The 21,333-nt window shown below is 42.8% G+C and overlaps 2 protein-coding genes across 5 annotated transcripts in view; one reads left to right on the forward strand and one right to left on the reverse strand.

Annotated features, from left to right (window-relative positions):
* Positions 1 to 21,333, reverse strand: part of pwp1 (PWP1 homolog, endonuclein) — a 43,613-nt gene that overhangs the window by 14,237 nt on the left and 8,043 nt on the right. For both annotated transcript variants that reach the window (XM_072551780.1, XM_072551779.1), the window contains 6 exons: positions 19,287 to 19,372; positions 18,991 to 19,087; positions 18,137 to 18,247; positions 17,687 to 17,814; positions 17,056 to 17,123; positions 15,031 to 15,127 (listed from right to left, as the gene is read on the reverse strand). In XM_072551780.1, the coding sequence (XP_072407881.1) occupies positions 15,031 to 15,127; positions 17,056 to 17,123; positions 17,687 to 17,814; positions 18,137 to 18,247; positions 18,991 to 19,087; positions 19,287 to 19,372 (587 nt within the window). The remainder of the gene's footprint in view (positions 1 to 15,030; positions 15,128 to 17,055; positions 17,124 to 17,686; positions 17,815 to 18,136; positions 18,248 to 18,990; positions 19,088 to 19,286; positions 19,373 to 21,333) is intronic.
* c1qtnf13 (C1q and TNF related 13) lies at positions 1,765 to 13,132 on the forward strand. 3 transcript variants are annotated; one of them, XM_072551782.1, is made up of 2 exons: positions 1,765 to 1,890; positions 11,363 to 13,132. In XM_072551782.1, exon 2 carries the CDS (start codon positions 11,369 to 11,371, stop codon positions 12,443 to 12,445), a length of 1,077 nt encoding a protein of 358 aa, XP_072407883.1. In that variant the 5' UTR covers positions 1,765 to 1,890; positions 11,363 to 11,368; the 3' UTR covers positions 12,446 to 13,132. The 3 variants fall into 3 exon arrangements, with proteins under 3 accessions (XP_072407883.1, XP_072407882.1, XP_072407884.1); XM_072551781.1 differs by lacking the exon at positions 1,765 to 1,890 and adding an exon at positions 2,652 to 2,715; XM_072551783.1 differs by lacking the exon at positions 1,765 to 1,890 and adding an exon at positions 2,997 to 3,082.

The raw sequence follows: 21,333 nt of genomic DNA on the forward strand, positions 1-21,333 counted from the left end.
GCTGCCTGGACACACCAGATCTCCACAGGTCACGCTGCACAGTGGGGTCTGAAGGTCTGACACTGAGCAAATCTGGTGTATGTCTATGCCATTGAAACATAGCAATCATTCCCTGCCTCCAGACGATCAGAAATGCAGTCCAAAACACTTCCATCTCACTTCATATAACATCCTATTACACAACAAGCTGTGCACCTTATTATGGCGCAGGCTGTAATCTGTTCATAAAATGGTTCACAGCTGCTCATTTGCTGTTCCGGAGCTGGGATATTGCTGATATAACAGAGTGGACTAACTGGAAATGATGGGAAACGAACAGCAGTTACATCCTACAGAATCTCATCGAGCAGCGTTCAACATTCGGATGTACCAAAATTCAAGTAACGTTTGGAATTAATGAGTGATCTAATTTGGAGGCTGACATAGATGGGGTTAGTGGGCAAATTGCACACTGGCAGGCAACTCCCTGTAATTATCTTCTCTGGGGATCAGACTTAAAAATTATGAATGGAAGGGGATTGCTTTGAAGCCAATTTAAAATTTCACCGGAAACAAGGAAAAAGCTAATCTTCCTGCGGTTTTCTGGAACCCAGGAAACAAAAACAAGACAATTAAGTTAGACAGAAGATGGTTAACTGTGCACAACAAACTTCAATGATTCTCATTAGTTCCAACATGACATTGCAATTCCCTTGCATCATGCATTAACAATTCTATTTGCTCACTGAAACATGCAACAGATTCCTTACAGGCACCCAGCTTGGAAAAATGCTTTACAGTTGTTTACATTGCTGTCCAAGACTGTTAACAGAATTGCTCACTCTGAGTGGAGAATTTATTTACCGGATGCAATCTGACTGCATTGCTCACAAATTTCTTGAGTCATATGAAATCTCTGTTGCCAATCCAAGTCCTTGTTTCCAGCCAATGCCGACAGCAGGGGAATTACGCAAGATCAAAGCACACAGCTTAAATACAAAGGCTGTAAGTAATTTAAACAGTATAGAATTCTTGGAGCATAGGCACCTTTGGCATTATTGCCCTTCCCCAGTTCCTTTGAAGAGGTAACAGTGGGCTGTCTTGGATATCTGAGGTGGCTCTGATACAATTGAGTACTTTGCCAGTCCATTGCACAGGGCAGTTCAGACTGAATTGTTTACATAGGAATTGGACTAGGTTAAGCCCTAGACTGAGGAGGGACCATATTCTCACTGAGCTGAAAACAGGGTATGATCAACATCAGGGCAATCTTGCTGTGAATGTAACAATTAAAATAGAAAATATTTCTTATAAGAAGGGCCTTTGACTTGGTCTTAAATGTCTGCCCCTGCACCTAGACCCTGATGCTGATGACTATGGCTCAAATACCATACATCACCCACACATATCTCAAATGCTCATAAAGAAGTGCATAACTAGGGCCTGTCAATAGCATGGGACCAAGTAAAAGCACCTTTAAATATTCAAACATCCCTTGTAGATTTGCCATGTCTAACATTCAGTTAAAGCTCCTCCTCAGACTAATACGAGGATCAGCAACAATATTAAAATTAGTGTTTTAGCGGAATGAGCTTACACTACAGTGGAATGATGGTAAGCTGTTGGAATGCTGATGAACAAAATGAATACTTTTGGGAATTTAGTTTGCTGATCCCTATTCTTAATGGTACATGGCACCTTTTATTCAGTTGGCACTAAACACTAACATGTAAACCAGAATGTACAAAAGTGCGCCTCATACAAGGCAATGAGAAATCCACAAAGACATAGCACTGACCTTGTATTCACAAGCCTGCAGAATCAGAGAGCTTCAATAAGAGTAGTCTGCATTTTAATTATTCAGTATTTATATTCCACCGCTTCACAGATCAAAATCCTATTGCCCTTCTTGTAAGTATATTTACTTTTTCTAAATACTTCAGGATTATTTTTAATTTTCTGAATGAGTGTTTATTTGCTATTTATAACTGGTTCTTTTGTTTAAACCAGTAGAGTGAAGCCAGAGCATACTTTATAACAGTTTAGTAGGACAGCCATGTGCACCGTAACAAATAAACCTACAGGACTGAGAATTGAAATGATTTTGGTGCAGCAACAGCTAAAAGAGGGAATTGATTTAAACAGACAAAAAGTGAAATGATTGATGTTTTGAGGACTAAGAGGGGCTGGTAATGTCACGTGTTTGTTCCACTGGGTCTAAAAACAACAAGATATAGAAGCAGAATTGGCTATTCAGCCCGTTGAATGCTGCAACAGTTTCAATCACAACTGAAATGTTTTTCAACCCCATTCTCCTACCTGTTACCCTTAAGCACCCTTACCAATCAAGAACCTATCCATTTCTGTCTTAAATACACTCAATGACTGGACTTCCAGAGCCTTTTGTAGCAATGAATTCCACAGATCCATCACTCTCCAGCTGAAGAAACTGCTCCTCATTTCAGTTCTCAAGGGTTATTTCCTTCACTCGGAGGTTGTGCCCCCGGGTCCTCGTCTCTCCCACAAGGGGAAACATCATCTTCACATCACTCTTTCCAAGCCTCTCAGTATTCTAAGCTTCAACCAGATTATCCTGCTGATCAAAAGGAGCAGTGGATGTGGCCAGTGTTTGAAGTGGGGCTGGGGTGGCAGAGAACAGAATTCAAAACTAACTTGTGAAACACTACTTCAGGTGATTCAATGATCAATGTACAGAATGGACTCTGCAAGGGCCAGGTACAGGTTAAACAGATTAAATCCTAGTCACTGAACCTGTGTAAATAGCCATGTGCACGTTCGCTCCCAGTCAAATGTCACTGCATGATTGAAATTATCAGTATACTAAGCCCCATTTGCTGAAGGAGGTTAGAGAATGCACATGGTGAGGTCAGTGCAGGAGAGTGAGAGAGAGAAAACCTGCACAGTTACTGCCTTTGCCGTTTGAATTCGTGTATCGCTGGACATCGGAGTGCATCTGGGAAAATTAACAAACAGTGAAATTCACAACTAATCTTGGAGGAACTGTTGGGCGAAGTTCACAGCACCGCATCAGATAAGTTAACTGTTGTTTTAAGTCTGTCCTAGAGAAAGGCTGCAGTAGTGGGTACAGTGGATTCTTTCTTGATTATGTGTTTTTGGAGATAAGTCTTTTGAATAAACTTAAAATATAAGCCATAGCTATTAATTTAACCTGGGGCAGTGTTTGTAGAGGAAGAAGACGGTGTTATTTTCTGGGTCTGTAGATTGTGAAGGAGCAAAAATGGCCTTCACAGTGATATGTACTTCTTGTCAGATGTGGGAGTTTAAAGAGAGTTTAAGGGTTACTGCGGATTATGTCTGCCATAAATGCTGTTGGATGCGAATCTTATCAGATCAAGTGGATCGGTTGGAGAGACAAATAGAAGCAATGAGGAATTTGCAACAGCAACAGTATGTGATGGATAGCAGTTATAGAAAGGGGGGGAAAGTCTCAGATACAGTCACATAGATGGGTTAACTCCAGGAAGGGTAAGAGAGGTAGGCAACTAGAGCAGGAGTCTTTTGTGCGTATACCCATTTCAAACAGGTATGCTGTTTTGGAAAATGTAGGGGGTGATGGATTCTCAGGGGAATGTAGCACTAACAGCCAAGTTCCTGGTATTGAGACTGGCTCGAATGCAACTAGGGGTACGTCGGCTTCCAAGAGATCAATTGTGTTAGGGGATTCTGTAGTCAGAGGTACAGACAGACGTTTCTGTGGCCAGCAGAGAAAAAGCAGAATGGTGTGTTGTTTCCCTGGTGCCAGGATCAAGGATGTCTCAGAGAGGGTGCAGAATGTTCTCACAGGGAGAGGGGCCAGCAAGAGGTCACTGTCCACATTGGAACCAACGACATTGGAAGGGAAAAAAGGTTGAGACTCTGAAGGGAGATTACAGAGAGTTAGGTAGAAATTTAAAAAGAAGGTCCTCAAGGGTAGTAATATCTGGATTACTCCCAGTGCTACGAGCCAGTGAGGGCAGGAATAGGAGGATAGAGCAGATGAATGCATGGCTGAGGAGCTGGTGTATGGGAGAAGGACTCACATTTTTGGTTCATTGGAATCTCTTTTGGGGTAGAAGTGACCTGTACAAGAAGGACAGATTGCACCTAAATTGGAAGGGGACTAATATACTTGCAGTTAAATTTGCTAGAACTGCTTGGGAGGATTTAAACTTGTAAGGTGGGGGGGGTGGGACCCAGGGAGATAGTGAGGAAAGAGATCAATCTGAGACGGGTACAACTGAGAACAGACGTGAGTCAAACAGTCAAGGCAGGCAGGGACAAGGTAGGACTAATAAATTAAACTGCATTTATTTCAATGCAAGGGGCCTAACAGGGAAGGCAGATGAACTCAGGGCATGGTTCGGAACATGGGACTGGGATATCATAGCAATTACGGAAACATGGCTCAGGGATGGGCAGGACTGGCAGCTTAATGTTCCAGGATACAAATGCTACAGGAAGGATAGAAAGGGAGGCAAAAGAGAAGGGGAGTGGCATTTTTGATAAGGGATAACATCACAGCTGTGCTAAGGGAGGATATTCCTGGAAATACATCGAGGAAAGTTATTTGAGTGGAACTGAGAAATAAGAAAGGGATGATCACCTTATTGGGATTGTATTATATACCCCCCAATAGTCAGAGGGAAATTGAGAAACAAATTTGTAAGGAGATCTCAGCTATCTGTAAGAATATGGTGGTTATGGTAGGGGATTTTAACTTTCCAAACATCGACTGGGACTGCCATAGTGTTAAAGGTTAAGATGGAGAGGAATTTCTTAAGTGTGTACAAGACAATTTTCTGATTCAGTATATGGATGTACCTACTAGAGAAGGTGCAAAACTTGACCTACTCTTGGGAAATAAGTCAGGGCAGGTGACTGAGGTGTCTGGGGGTGCACTTTGGGGCCAGCGACCATAACTCTATTCGTTTTAAAACAGTGATGGAAAAGGATAGACCAGATCTAAAAGTTGAAGTTCTAAATTGGAGAAAGGCCAATTTTGACGGTATTAGGCAATAACTTTCAAAAGCTGTTTGGAGGCAGATATTCGCAGGTAAAGGGACGGCTGAAAAATGGGAAGCCTTCAGAAATGAGATAGCAAGAATCCAGAGAAAGTATATTCCTGTCAGGGTGAAAAGGAAGGCTGGTAGGTGTAGGGAATGCTGGATGACTAAAGAAATTGAGGGTTTGTTTAAGAAAAAGAAGGGAGCATATGTCAGGTATAGACAGGATAGATCGAGTGAATCCTTAGAAGAGTATAAAGAAAGTAGGAGTATACTTAAGAGGGAAATCAGGAGGGCAAAACGGGGACATGAGATAGCTTTGGCAAATAGAATTAAGGAGAATCCAAAGGGTTTTTACAAATATATTAAAGGACAAAAGGGTAACTGGGGAGAGAATAGGGCTCCTCAAAGATCAGCAAGGCGGCCTTTGTGTGGAGCCACAGAAAATGGGGGAGATACTAAATGAATATTTTGCATCAGTATTTACTGTGGAAAAGGATATGGAAGATATAGACCATAAGACATAGGAGTGGAAGTAAGGCCATTCGGCCCATCGAGTCCACTCCGCCATTCGATCATGGCTGCTGGGCACTTCAACTCCACTTACCCGCATTCTCCCCATAGCCCTTAATTCCCCGAGACAACAAGAATCCATCAATCTCTGCCTTGAAGACATTTAGCGTCCTGGCTCCACTGCACTCTGCAGCAATGAATTCCACAGGCCCACCACTCTCTGGCTGAAGAAATGTCTCCGCATTTCTGTTCTGAATTTACCCCCTCTAATTCTAAGGCTGTGTCCACGGGTCCTAGTCTCCTCACCTAACGGAAACAATTTCCTAGAATCCACTCTTTCCAAGCCATGTATTATCTTGTACGTCTCTATTAAGTCTCCCCTTAATCTTCTAAACTCCAATGAATACAATTCCAATATCCTCAGCCATTCCTCATATGTTAGGCCTACCATTCCAGGGGTCATCCGTGTGAATCTCCGCTGGACACGTTCCAGTGCCAGTATGTCCTTCCTGAGGTGTGGGGACCAAAACTGGACACAGTACTCCAAATGGGGCCTAACCAGAGCTTTATAAAGTCTCACCTCATCTTCCGCATCGGAACACTTCAACCCCAGGGCATCAATGTGGACTTCAACAGTTTCCTCATTTCCCCTTCCCCCACCTCACCCTAGTTCCAAACTTCCAGCTCAGCATTGTCCCCATGACTTGTCCGACCTGCCTATCTCATTTTCCACCTATCCACTCCACCCTCTCCTCCCTGACCCATCACCTTCATCCCCTCCCCCATTATACTCTATGCTACTTTCTCCCCACCCACACCCTCCTCTAGCTTATCTCTCCACGCTTCAGGCTCACTGCCTTTATTCCTGATGAAGGGCTTTTGCCCGAAACGTCGATTTCACTGCTCCTTGGATGCTGCCTGAACTGCTGTGCTCTTCCAGCACCACTAATCCAGAATGTGGTTTCCAGCATCTGCAGTCATTGTTTTTACCTCACTATAGACCAGTGAGCCTGACCTTGGTGGTGGGCAAGTTGTTGGAGGGAATCCTGAGGGACAGGATATATGTGTATTTGGAAAGGCAAGGACTGATTCGGGATAGTCAACATGGCTTTGTGCGTGGGAAATCATGTCTCACAAACTTGATTGAGTTTTTTGATGAAGTAAAAAAGAAGATTGATGAGGGCAGATCAGTAGATGTGATCTACATGGACTTCAGTAAGGCGTTCGACAAGGTTCCTCATGGGAGACTGATTAGCAAGGTTAGATCTCATGGAATACATGGAGAACTAGCCATTTGGATACAGAACTGGCTCAAAGGTAGAAGACAGAGGGTGGTGGTGGAGAGTTGTTTTTCAGACTGGAGGCCAATGACCAGTGGAGTGCCACAAGGATCGGTGCTGGGTCCTCTACTTTTTGTCATTTACATAAATGATTTGGATGCGAGCAGAAGAGGTACATTTAGTAAGTTTGCAGATGACACCAAAATTGGAGGTGTAGTGGACAGCGAAGTGGGTTACCTCAGATTACAACAGGATCTTGACCAGATGGGCCAATGGGCTGAGAAGTGGCAGATGGAGTTTAATTCAGCTAAATGTGAGGTGCTGCATTTTGAGAAAGCAAATCTTAGCAGGACTTATACACTCAATGGCAAGGTCCTAGGGAGTGTTGCTGAACAAAGAGACCTTGGAGTGCAGGTTCATAGCTCCTTGAAAGTGGAGTCACAGGTAGATAGGATAGTGAAGGCGGCGTTTGGTATGCTTTCCTTTATTGGTCAGAGTATTGAGTACAGGAATTGGGAGGTCATGTTGGGGCTGTACAGGACATTGGTTAGGCTACTGTTGGAATATTGCGTGCAATTCTGGTCTCCTTCCTATCGGAAAGATGTTGTGAAACTTGAAAAGGTTCAGAAAAGATTTACAAGGATGGTGCCAGGGTTGGAGGATCTGAGCTACAGGGAGAGGCTGAACAGGCTGGGACTGTTTTCCCTGGAGCGTCGGAGGCTGAGGGGTGACCTTATAGAGGTTCACAAAATTATGAGGAGCATGGATAGGATAAATAGGCAAAGTTTTTTCCCTGGGGTCGGGGAGTCCAGAACTAGAGGGCATGGGTTTAGGGTGAGAGGGGAAAGATATAAAAGAGACCTAAGGGGCAACTTTTTCACGCAGAGGGTGGTACGTGTATGGAATGAGCTGCCAGAGGATGTGGTGGAGGCTGGTACAATTGCAACATTTAAGAGGCATTTGGATGGGTATATGAATAGGAAGGGTTGGGAGGGATATGGGCCGGGTGCTGGCAGGTGGGACTAGTTTGGGTTGGGATACCTGGTTGGACTGAAGGGTCTGTTTCCACGCTGTACATCTCTATGACTAATTCCACAAAGCATGTTTAGAATGTTTTTCTTTTACATCAACTGGCACACTCCATCCATCATTTAAACTCTACAAATCCCATGGAGCAAAATGGCTGGAACTATTTCTGTTTCCAGAGGGGGATCAGCAAACATTATTCAACAGTCCTCAGAGAACTGATAAATGAATACCAGTAGACCAACCTAACAAGCTGTTTAGTGTTTCCATTTGATTAAACATTATTTTAAATTGCTCTGTCACCAGCACCAGTCAATGCTCTTGTTGCCTGCCAAGTGGAAAGATTCAAATTCCAAAATCCTAACAAATTTCTGTTGGGTAACACTAATTCAGAGGGCAGTCAGGAGTCACATTTCTGGGAGTTCCCTTCAGAATTCCTCCATGAATGATATTAATAAACTAGATGTACTGTTACAACAATCCTGCAGTAAGATTGTTATGGTGAGGAGCATTTTAATCCAGATTTTACCAGTGCCAAATGCTCTGCTGCACATGAACTGGAGTTTAAAATGAAGGAAGATATACCATCTTCAAACAAGCTGTGGAATGGACTGTCCAGGGATGAAGAATTAAGATATTTGAGGGAATGAAAGGATTTTGATTGAAATCAGTCAGTGGAGACTGTGGAGCCCCCAACAGTTGTGAACTCTCCTTTGCAAATTGATTCAACAGCATAATCAGAACACCACCTGGAGTTGACATCAATGCCCATTCTAGGAATAATGCACAAACGGAAACCCAGAGCTGATGGTGAAAGAATCACAACATTATTACAAGCACAAGGGAAGGCCTTTTGTCCCATTGTTGCCAATAAGTGCTGGCCAGCCAGCTACACCCATGTCCCAAGTGATTAAAAGTGTCCACACTAGCTCTCCAACTCAGCAGTTTACAATACCATTCTCTGACATTCTCCACATAAACTGCACATTCTTCCTTTTCGGTGAACAAAGTCATTTTGAATGCATCAACTGAAGGTGTTTCCACCACATTCACAGACAGTACATCCCAAACCTTAACCACTGTGTGCAAAGAAAGCTGCCCTCAGCATTTTTGCTTCTTTTCTCAATTACTTTAAATCTACAATCTCATACCCTTGATCCTGTCAGGAGGGAACAAGTTCTCCCTTTCTACTCTGCCTCATCTCTCAAATTTTGAATACCTCTATTGGATCTTCTCTCAGCCTTATTTCATCCAAGGAAAACAATCTTTGCTCAACTTACCTTCATAACTCAATTTCGCATTCCGTTCTCATGAATCTTTTCTTCCACTCCCTCCAATATTTTCATATTTTTCCTCAAGTGCCCAAAATTAAACATAATATTCTAGCTGAAGCCCAATTAGTGTGAGATACAAATTCAATTAAACCTCCTTAGACTCAAAGCCTCCATTAATAAAGTCGAAGATGCTGCTTGCTTTCAAACTGCTCTCTTTTTTCCTGAATGTATAATCCAGATTTTAATTGAGTTTATATTCCTCCAGACACTGTGGTGAGATTTAAACTCAAGTTCTCGCGACATTAGTCCAATCCTCATGATTACCAATCCAGTATCATCATCATTATGCTGATGTTTCCAATTATACCCATCAGGGAAAAAAAGGAACAGGCTTAATCTCTTCTCTCTTAACGAGAAGGCTGAGGATAGGTTACCTCTGCTCCTGAAGCCCCTTTTGAATTGTTACGTTAATAAAGTATTAGATTAAAGAAATCTTTGGTCATAACTCCACTTTAGAAAGATAGTGGATATAGATTTTTCCAGTCTCTCTCAGAATTAACGCTCTGTGTAAATAATGACATCAATTATCAAGAACACAATGCATAAACACATAGGGAGAGACACTGCGCACTGTAAACACACATGAATAAGAACTGCCAAGAGCAGACAGGTGGGACTAGTTTGGTTTGAGATACCGGTTGGACCGAAGGATCTGTTTCCGTGCTGTATGACTCTATGACCATCATTCAGGCCAGTGTAATATCTATAACCATTTATTTCACTTTCAAGATGCACGCATCTGGAACACAGTAGATCTGATTTCCTCCAGAGGAAGACTTTCACAAGCAGGAACCACATCCTCTCGCTTCTTCATTACAAGAAGTTATAAAGATGCTTAAAGTCTTTAGAGACACCAAATCATAATTCCAACAGAGCATTGTGAAATGTTCTAAAACTGCTACACAAACTTACATGTCCTTGTGAACAGTGCAACAGCTGTTCAGAAAATTATTTCTGAGATTTTAAGTACTTTTAATAGATCAAGCTGTTTAGTGTTTCCGTTTGATTAAACATTATTTTAAATTGCTCTGTCACCAGCACCAGTCAATGCTCTTGTTACCTGCCAAGTGGAAAGATTAAATAAAACTCCAAAATCCTAACAAATTTCTGCTGGGTAACACTAATTCAGAGGGCAGTCAGGAGTCATATTTCTGGGGGTTCCCTTCAGAATTCCTCCATGAATGATATTAATAAACCAGATGTACTGTTACAACAATCCTGCACTAAGACTGTTATGGGGAGTAGCATTTTAATTGAGTTTATATTCCTCCAGATGCCATGGTGAGATTTAAACTCAAGTTCTCTCAACGTTAGTCCAGTCCTCAGGATTACCAGTCCAGTAACATCATTATCACATTGACGTTTCCAATTATATCCATCAGATAAAAAGGGAACAGGCTTGATCTCTTCTCTCTCGATGAGAAGGCGAAGAGTAGGTTAACTCATTTAAAATGAGTTTGAACAGGCACAGGGAGACTGCTTTCAACGATGAGTAAAACCAAGTAACTATACACCATGAATATGACAGTCAACAAGAAAATAACTAGCATTTCAAAAGACACTTCATCTGGGGTGTGGTAAGAATGTGCAAGTTGCTACCACGTGCTGTGAATTGCATCAGTGTGTTCAGGAGGAAGTCAGATAAGGATAAAGGAGGATGAAACTGAAGAATATACTGATTGGATTTCAATGAGAGTTGAGAGGGGCTCAAATGGAGCATAAACACTGGGCAGTTGGGCTCTCTGGTTCATATATCCTGCAACGTAAATCCAACATTACAAAATTACACATCTCTTAAGAGTATCTAACAATCAGAAACTGGTCCAGTTACGAACATACCTTCACTGTGGGTATCTTTGTTGTCTTTCATTTAGTAGATCCCAGATGGAGCCCAAGATTGTGAAATGAAGGTGATTAGAACAAACACAAACAATATACTGAAAAATGTGTTGCTGGAAAAGCACAGCAGGTCAGGCAGCATCCAAGGAGCAGGAGAATCGACGTTCCTGAAGAAGGGCTTATGCCCGAAACGTCGATTCTCCTGCTCCTTGGATGCTGCCTGACCTGCTGCGCTTTTCCAGCAACACATTTTTCAGCACTGATCTCCAGCATCTGCAGTTCTCACTTTCTGCACAAACAATACGCAGTTAGATTATCCAATATTTACTTCTAATCCTTGTTAATTCAAATCCATTCTTTATTTCAGGAAGAAATGGTTATTCCGAGAGTCATGCTGTTGTTGGGAATTGTTGATTCTCTCTGCTGTCAGCCATTTTCAGAAGCAAATGGTTACCACTCCAGTCTCCATGATCAATCTGCTTTCTCTGCAGCCAGGACCAGCAGCATGATGGGAGGTTTCCAAAAAGCAGTTACATTTGACAAACTTTTGGTTAACATTGGGAATGACTTCCAGCCAGACACGGGCAGGCTCATATGCAGAATCCCTGGGGCTTATTATTTCTCATTCACCGTTGGAAAGTATCCACAAAAGATGCTCTCGGTCATGCTGATGAAGAACAGGTACGAGGTTCAGGCAATGGCCTTTGATGAGCATCGGCAAAAGAATCGCAAGGTGCAGAGCCAGAGCTTGATGCTGAGGTTGGACGTAGGTGACACTGTCTGGCTGTTGCTGCATGGTAACTCAAAGTATGCCCTGTATAGTAACATAGGGCCATACACAACCTTCACTGGCTACCTGGTCTATCCAGAATTGCCACCCTGTTGGCTAGGCAACAGTCTGCCTTTACATCGCATCACTTCCAACAGCTCCCATTCCATTGCTAAACCGAAAATAAACCAATCCACTCTCAGCTGCCTCACGGCTAGGCCAAAGGACAGCCTTCCTTCTGCATTTTCTGCAGCCAGAACAACGTCACTGCTTGGGGAGAACACGGAGAATCTGCGACACAAGGCAGTTACATTTGACACAGAGTACATCAACATTGGCAAACATTTTGACAAGCTGAGTGGTTTCTTCACATGCCAGATCCCAGGTGCCTACTATTTCTCCTTCAATGTCGGGAAACATCCCCGGAAGGCCATCTCCGTTAAGCTGATGAAGAATCTCAGTGAGGTGCAGGCCATGATTTTTGACGAAGATGACAGTCAGCGCAGGGAGATGCAAAGCCAGAGTGTAATGCTCCAGCTGGCTGCAGGTGACAAAGTGTGGCTATACAGCCAGCAGCACCCACGCTTTGGTTTGTACAGCAACCATGGCAAGTACATCACCTTCACTGGATTCCTCATTTATCCAGACCCAAACATCCTACAGAGTCGTGGGTCTACATGACTGTGTTAAACTGCTCAGCAATTGTAGACATTCTGCTTTAATTCCAAATGCATAAGCAGTCAGCATGCCTGAATTTTACTGTAAAAGTATCTTTCGTTGCAGCTTTGTACCTAACTACAGGGCGATAGTTTAGTATCTTAAAGAAGATTTGAACTATACAACACTATAGCATAGAAGGTCATTTAGGTCATCAGATGTGCTTCAACACCTTTAAGGTGCAATCCAGTTACTCCCACTCTGTATCAATCTGCAATGTTTGCTCCTTTCAACAAGCATCAGTTCCCTTTAAAAGGTCAACATGAATCTCGATCCACCCTGTCACGGAGTGAAGTCCAAATCTTAACTGTGCATTAAGTTTAAACAAAGTTTTCCTTCATGTCACTTCTGGTTCTTTTGCCAGTCACATTAAGTCTTTGTTCCCTGGCATCAGCCTATCAGAAACAATTTCTACAAAATACAAAGCAAAATACTATGATGCAGGAGATGTGAAATAAAAACAAAACGCTAGTGAAAGTCAGGTCTGAATGCATTTGTGGAGAAAGAAACCGAGTTAATGCTTTGAGTTCAATTACTCTTCTGCAGAACCCAGAATTGGAAACAACTTCTCCTTATTTACTCCATCCAAACCCCTCATGAAATCCTCCCCCACCCCCTGCTGTTATCAGACTTCTGAGTGGACCTCTTAAATTTAACTTGACCTCGTTCTTTTTGCACGATCTCTGCATTGTATTCCTTGTTCTGCTCTATTATCCTAATGCATGTATGGTATGATCTCCCTGTACTGCACACAAAACTTTTCACTGTACCTAGGTACATGTGACAATAATAAATCAAATTTCAACTTTCTCAGCTGTGAGAACCACCCTACTTTCTTCAGTCTCTCCCTCTCCAGCTTTGATCCCTACAGCCAGTTTAGTAAATTTCCTCTGCACTTTCTCCAAAGCCTTCTCATCCTTTCTAATGTGTAGTATCCTGAAGTATACACAATACTCCAGTTGGAGTACTAAATCAGCATTTCAGCATAAATTTCTGGTGCTTGTATCCATTGTAATGCAATCAACTATTTTATTTTTCTTTGGTTTTTCATTATTGGAAAGGTGCAGTATCACTGGGATCAAACACAAATCGGCTGCTACACTCACACAACCATGTAAAAATTGCTGGGGTTTGATCTAGAGACTCAGGGGTCACATCCACTCACAACTTTACAACATGGATAAGGGGTGTGAAAGCAGGGTCACTAAATTAACATCCAACACAGCAACAAGGTAGCAAAGTATGCTGTGAAGGCAACAAGAGGATGCAGATGGATATAAACAGGTTGAACGTGACAGCAAAATTTGGAAGATTAAGTATAACGTGGGAAAATGTGAAGTTGTTTACTTTGGCAGGAAGAATGAAAAAACAGAGTATTACTCTAGCAGAAAATGACTGCAGAATTCAAAAGTGCAGAGGCGTACAAGTTAGAATGCAGGTACAACACTCAAACTGGAAGACTAATAGGATGCTGTCCTGGAATTGAACATAAATATAAGGTTATTAAGTTTCAGTTATACAGACCATTGGTGAAACAACATCTCAAATACTATGTGCAGTTTTGCTCTCATTATTTAAGGTTAAAAATGTACTGGAGGTGGTTCTGAGGGGTTTTACAAGATTAACAATTGGAATGATGGTTTGCTTTACAAGGATAGGTTGAACAGACTAGGCTTATTTTCATTGGAATTTAGAAAGGTGAGGGATGACTTCACTGAAGTGTACAAGATCCTGAACTGTTTTAATCAGGTGGATGAGGAAAACGTGTTTCCTGTTGTGCAAGAGTTCAGAATCAGGGACAGTTATTTTAAATTAGGGATTACCCTTTTAGGACGGGAATGAGGAGTTTATTTTCCCTGTCAGAGGATCAAGAGACTTTGAAACTATTGGCTTCAGAAGGTGTTGAAGGGAAGGTCACTGATTATTTTTAAGGTAGGAGTGGACAGATTCTTGTTAGACAAGGAAATCAAGGGCAATCAGAGTACACAAGAATGGGAAATTTCAAACATAAACAGAGTAGCTGAGATCTTCTGAATGGTGAAGCAGGCTTGAGGGGCCGAAAGGTCTCTTTCTGGCCCGTTCTCAGTTGTAACAGTACAGCTTTTAAATACAGAAAACAACCCGAGGTACTCCACTGGAGCATTATTAAACAAAATCTGACATTCAGCCATATAATATTTGGACAGACGGCCAAAAGCTTGGTCGGGAGGTAGGTTTTACAGAGAGTTTGAGGAGGAAAGAGACAGAAAGGTGAAGAAGTTCAGAGAGTGAATCACTGAGTGCAGAGTCCAAATGGTTACAAGCACCACCTTAAATAACGGAGCAAAGGAAGGGGAGGATGAAAGAGAGCTGTACTTATCAAGGCAGACTCATATATGGAAGTGCACTTTAAAGTCACTAACCAGGCGAATGATTTTAACAGACGATGGCTACGCAAATCAGAGCTGAGAAATCGGGTTTGCAAGAGGTCAGTTAGAGAATCACCGACTTCCTGACTCTTAGGTTTAGATGCCAATAGTACTGAAAGGAAAGTGTTTGTTTCTGCTTACCTTGTCTGTATGTGAAGAGAGATTCGTCACAGGTTTCTTCTGAGACATATCCCAGAGAATCACTGACTGATCAGCAGATGCACTGGCCAGAACACTCCTACAGTACAACAAAAGCAATTGTAGTGATGGCCTCATAGGTCTCTACCCTACAGGAAATCAGGAAAACATCATGCTGCACTGAATTATTTTTTGGTCTCCTTCATTAAAGCACTGAGAGCAAGAACAAAAACGAGGGGCAACCATCTGTTCTAGAACTATAACCATTACAATCAGCCCCTCCATGTGATCACAAGGCACACATCACTCATTTGTACATGCATGCTAGTTACTACCATTAAACCATCTACTTTCTCCTGTCCCACTGGTTACTAGCAGCAAACCAAATACTTTCTCATTCCCTGCTAGTTACTAGCATTAAGTGACACAGACATGAATGAATTAAAATAAGCCAACAGCACCATCTTCTGGCGGTTGGTCAAATGAGCGTTTTTACAGTTAATTCCCCATAACCATTGACCAGCCTGTTGTTAATTACGGAGTTGGAAAAGCACAGGTCAGGTAGCAGCCGAGGAGCAAGAGAGCCAAAGTTTCAGGCATAAGCCCTTCATCAGTATATATGGTGGTGGGGGTTGAGAGATAAACAGGAGAGTTGGGGGTGGGGGCAGCTGGGAAGGCGATAGATGGATGCAGGTTAGAGCAGAGGGTGGAGTAGGTAGATGGGAAGGAATATGGACTGGTAGAGGGCAGTGCCAGGTTGGAGGCTTGAATACAGGATGAGGTTGGGGGTGGGGGGTGGGGGTAGAGGAGGAGATTTGGAAGTTGATTTGAGGAGTCTCTCCCTCCAGTTGTTGGGTGACTTGGATTTGGTGGTGGAGGCGGTTCAGGACTTGCATGTCCTTGGGGGAGTGGAAGGGTGAGTTGAAGTGGTCAGCCACAGGACAGCAGGGTGGTTTGGTGCATGTGCCCCAGAGATGTTTTCTGAAATGCTCTGCAAGTTGATGTCCCATCTCCGCAACATAGAAGAGACCACATCGAGAGCAATGGACACAGTGGTTAAATTAGGTGACTATGCAGGAAAAACTCTACCAGATATGAAAAGATCCTTTGGAGCCTTGGACGGAGGTAAGGGGAGGTGGCTTAGGCAAGGTTTTACACCTCTTGCGACAGTGCCAGGAGTGGAGGGTGGGTTGGTGGGCGGGGCATGGACACAACGAGGGAGTCAGGGAGGCAATGGTCTCTGCAGAACACAGATAGGGGTGGGGAGGGAAATATATCCCTGGTGGTGGGATCTGACCCACATGCGCCCCAGTGATCTCTGCCTCTTGATAGGATACGTGGAATAGTCCATTTTCTACACTTACACTGGCGCCATTCCCCACCTTTTCCTCTGCCACATTGACGATTGTATTGGCACCACCTTGTGCTCCCAAGAGGAGGATGAACAGTTCGTCAACCTCACTAACACCTTCCATCCCGACCTTAAATTCACCTGGACCATCTTGGACATCTCCCTCCCCTTCCTTGATCTCTCAGTCTCCATCCCTGGTGACTGAGTCAACATGGGCATCTATGGTGGTGGAGGCGGCCAAGGACTTGCATGCCACCTCCCTATTTCCTGATGAAGGGCTTATGCCCGAAATATCGACTCTCCTTCTCCTTGGATGCTGCCTGACCCGCTGTGCTTTTCCAGCACCACACTTTTTGGCTCTGACTCTCCAGCATCTGCAGTCCTCACTTTCTTTAATTACATAGACCCACATCAGCGAGAGAATTAGTGCAAACACAGGAACTCACTAGTATTCACTTATTAGGTTATGATGTAATAAAATATGCATTTACATTAAAACTTACAAAAACAAAATTGCTTGCAGGAAAACAGAAAGCTTTGCCCATCACCTCATCAAACATACAAACTGTTTGACTCAGCTCATATTGGAATCGGTTCCGAACTTGTAATATCCTTCTTCACCACATTACAATTTGAACATATTTATAAAGGAAATAATATGCCACTGCTGATATTACCTGATGTTTTTGTTCCAAGATAGATCAAGAACTGCATCTGTATGTCCCTCCTCCCAATTCTCTGCACTCTGAAATAACAAGTTAACAAATGAGAAATTTTAGGCTTACCTCTCCTAGTCGATTCCCCAGAGATGCTAACAGAAAAACAAGTTTCAAACAATGTAGACTGGCTTTCAACATAGTTACAACTGTCTGCATACATACACACACACCACACACACTACACACACACAAAAAGCACAATCTGACCATGGCTAAAGAGCCATTGTTAAGAGAACATCAGAATGACCACAAGTTGTAGATTGTAGAGACACCAGGCCTAATTCTTCAATCGTTGATGCCAAGATGAGCAATAGTTGACCTGTGCCCAGGTTGGCAGATGAACGCTAGTGAAAAAGGACAGCGAAGTGGTCCACTCCCTTTCACCATCGTTTACGTATAACGTGATGTGGAGAATCAAACACATTTCAAGAATGACAAACAGGCTGGACTTTCAGTTGACTGCGTACTCAGACTGTGGAGACAGACTTCAGCTACTGATTAGTCAGTCTGACCGGTACTAACCAGTAGCAACATGGAGTGAATACTAATGTGAGCCAACCGTAGCATGGTAACTACACGGGCACAATACCTTTTTGCCCTGTTTCTTCTTTTTTGTCTTCTTTTTCCCCAGACTGAAGGCGGGTTCCAGACAATCAACTGCATCCAGATTCCACACGTCAATCACAGGAGTCATGTTACCCACAGCAACATAATTCCCTACAAGGAGAATATTCTGGTCAGGGATGGGAGAGGAAAACGGGATAAAAAGCACCAACAGAACATCTGCTTCTGGAGAGGTGGCCACAGAGGACCCAACTTGCATCAAAAGAGATTTTAAATAGCCAGGGATTGTCCAACATACTTGGCCAGGCTCTGGAAGTGGACAACAGCTTCAAGAGACAAAACCCCAATCAGTCTTCACCTTATTAGCGAGAGTCTCGCAGCCAAAAGCCTGATCTTTTGACCACTACAACCAGTGTGACCAATATGACTTCTACTAGATGAAATTTCCTTGAATACTGTTCTTTTCTAAACTGACCTGTCAGTTTTTCTGGGTTTGGATCAAAGTTGAGCCATTCAATAGACAATGGATAGGCAGGAAGCAGCACGTCATGATGGACATAGAGAGATTGTTCCTCCTGGTTGTGAACTGCAAGAGACAGTGTGAGTGCGTTAAATTTGAAAAACAGATCTTACACATGATGCAATGCAGCACCAATAACCAAAACACCATTCAACATGGATGAGCAGAACTCTGCATACATCTAGCCTAATGAAAAGCAAAATACTTTCTTTGTATACTACCTTTCATGAACTCAGTACAGCTCCACGTGCATTATAGCAAAAAAGGTGCTTTTCAAGTGAAGTCACTTGTGACATAACGTAGAAGGCATGGCCCCAGAAACAAAACTATGATAATGACCAAACGATTTGTGCTTTTTTTCCCCTAAGTATTGTTGACTGGGAAGAATGTCCCCAACTCTTCTTCAAAATAGTGCCACAGGAAGCCTTTACATTCCCTCACCATGAAAGACAGCACTTCTGACAGTGCTGTCAACTCCCTCAATTGGCCTGGATAGTTCGAGGCTTAAGTCTCTCGAGTGGGATTTAAGTATTCGTCTGACACTAACATTAACATGATGCCTACAGATTGAGAATATGGGTCAGTTCTTTACACAGTATACTGTACAACTCAATTCACACGACAGCAATTTAAAGCACATGCAGAAGGTTCAGACCAGCAATAATTAAAGCACCATAATGCCACAATCCCAAGATGATTTCACATTCACTGATATCATCCCACACAAGAAGCTTCGTCCAAGATACCAAAGGCAAAACCTCAGACAGTGGGATGTCTAATATCACTAGGATCTTTACTGGCAATCTCACCATATATCTCGAGGCTGCAGCAATCCTTCTCAGCTTTTCCCATAATTATTAGATTGTCAGTGGGCTTGATTTTGAAATCGTCATCTTCATAGTGGTCCTACAACAGACAATGCTGCTTTAAGTTTCAAGTTACTGTAATATTGAGTGTAGGAGCACATTAATTGTAATTTAATTAAATTAAATTTACACATTTTGTAATCATTAAAATTTCTGCAACAAGATCATTAAGGAGAAAAAGTCACAGGAAGGGACAGGTGGATAAGAATAATTCTGTGAAGTTTCACACTCCAACTTACTGTATCTTTAAGAGTGACGTACGGATCATCGTCATTGCTAGCAAAGACTGACAGTCCTCCCAAACTGTCACCAAGATTCACTCCACCTAGATGGAAAGTCAAGAGTAATCATTTAAAACCTCTATAAGAAGCCTCAAGGTTAATTATTCCAGGGATGTTTGCTGCTAAACATTATTAATTAAGTGGCACATAAGTAAGGACCGAACAAGTAATGTGTAACAAACAACGTGTCACGCTGTCTCTTGGCTTAGGATGCTGCAAAGAGATCACATGTGCAAGGTGCATCCAATGTCATTCAGAGGTGCCAGAAAACTGCAGCCAGTATCAAAGATGTTGTATTCCGGGCAGTTGGGACTCAGAGGCCTGAATCACACTCAACATTTATTGAAGGTGAGATGAGGGGTGACGGAGGGAAGGGAGAGGTGGGGTTGTTAGACAGAGGCCTTTGCAGGATGGTTACAGCAGTGAGGCCTAAGCAGTGACACTGTTCCTGCGGCCATCCATGGATAGGGACACAATCTTGAAACGCTGTTTGAAGAGGGGGAACATAGCTAAAACGCAAAATGTCAGATTACCAATTCACTTGTTTATTTCTGATTAAATATTAGTAAATTTGCACGGCTGACAGACGTACATCAAAAGTGTGGTTAAATATTTTATTTAGGTTCCTGGTCTAGTAATCCAGAGATCCATGGCAGATGGTGGAATTTGAACTTAATCAATCTAGGACTGAAAGCTAGTCTCAGAACATGAGCTGCCATTTGGAAGATCACTGTATCCCTACAGTGTTGAAAGAAGCCATTCGGCCCATTGAGTCAGCGCCTACTTTCTGAAGAGCATTCCTCCCTCACCCCCAGCAGCACAGTATCTCAAAAGATTATTGGGGCTGGGTGAAATTACAGAGATAAGGTACAGAGATAAGGAAAGCCAAGACAGAACATAGAAAAATACAGCACAGTACAGGTCCTTCGGCCTACAGTGTTGTGCCGAGGGTTAGTCCTAATCTAAAATAACACCTACTATCCCCTTAATTCACTGCTGTCCATGTGCCTGTCCAGCAGTCGCTTAAATGCCCCCAATGACTCTGCTTCCACCACCACAGCTGGCAATGCATTCCATGCATTCACAACTCTCTGCATAAAGAACCTACCACTGACATCTCCTCGATACCTTCCTCTTAACACTTTAAAACTATGACCCTTGTGGCAGTCAATCCTGCTCAGGGTAAAATGTCTCTGGCTCTTGACTCAATCCATGCCTCTCATTATCTTTTACACCTCGATCAGGTCACCCCTCTTCCTCCATCTCTCCAGAGAGAAAAGTCCGAGCTCACTCAACCTCTCCTCATAAGAGGAACCCTCCAGTCTAGGCAGCATCCTGGTAAACTTCCTTTGTACAGTCTCCAAAGCCTCTGTATTTTTCCTATAATAGGGTGACCAGAACTGGACACAATATTGCAAGTGTTGTCTCACCAGGGTTTTGTAGAGCTGTAGCGAAACCTCGTGGCTCTTAAACTTGAATCCCCTGTTAATGAAAGCCAAAACACCATATGCTTTCTTAACAACCCTATCCACTTAGATGACAACTTTGAAGGATCTATGCACTTGATTACGAAAATCCCTCTGTTCCCCCACACTACCAAGAATCCTGTCTTTAATCCTATGTTTAGCATTCAAGTTTGACCTTCCAAAATGCATCACTTCACATCTAATCAGGTTGAACACCATCTGCCATTTCTCAGCCCAGCTTTGCATACTGTCAATGTCGCGCGACAGCGTGCAACAGCCTTCTATACTATCAATGGTACCTCTCAACTTTGTGTCATATGCAAACGTACTAACCCACCCCTCAACCTCCTCATCCAAGCCATTTATAAAAACTATGAAGAGTAGAGGACCAGGAACAGAGCCATGCAGGTCACCACCGACCTCCAGACAGAATACTTTCCATCTGCAACCAGTCTCTGCCTTCTGCCAGCCAACCAATTCTGAATCCAGATAGCCAAATCTTCCTGTATCCCATACCCCCTGACTTTATGAATGAGCCT

The sequence above is a fragment of the Chiloscyllium punctatum genome, chromosome 32 (genome assembly GCF_047496795.1).
Source record: "Chiloscyllium punctatum isolate Juve2018m chromosome 32, sChiPun1.3, whole genome shotgun sequence".
NCBI classification, from domain to species: Eukaryota; Metazoa; Chordata; class Chondrichthyes; order Orectolobiformes; family Hemiscylliidae; genus Chiloscyllium; species Chiloscyllium punctatum.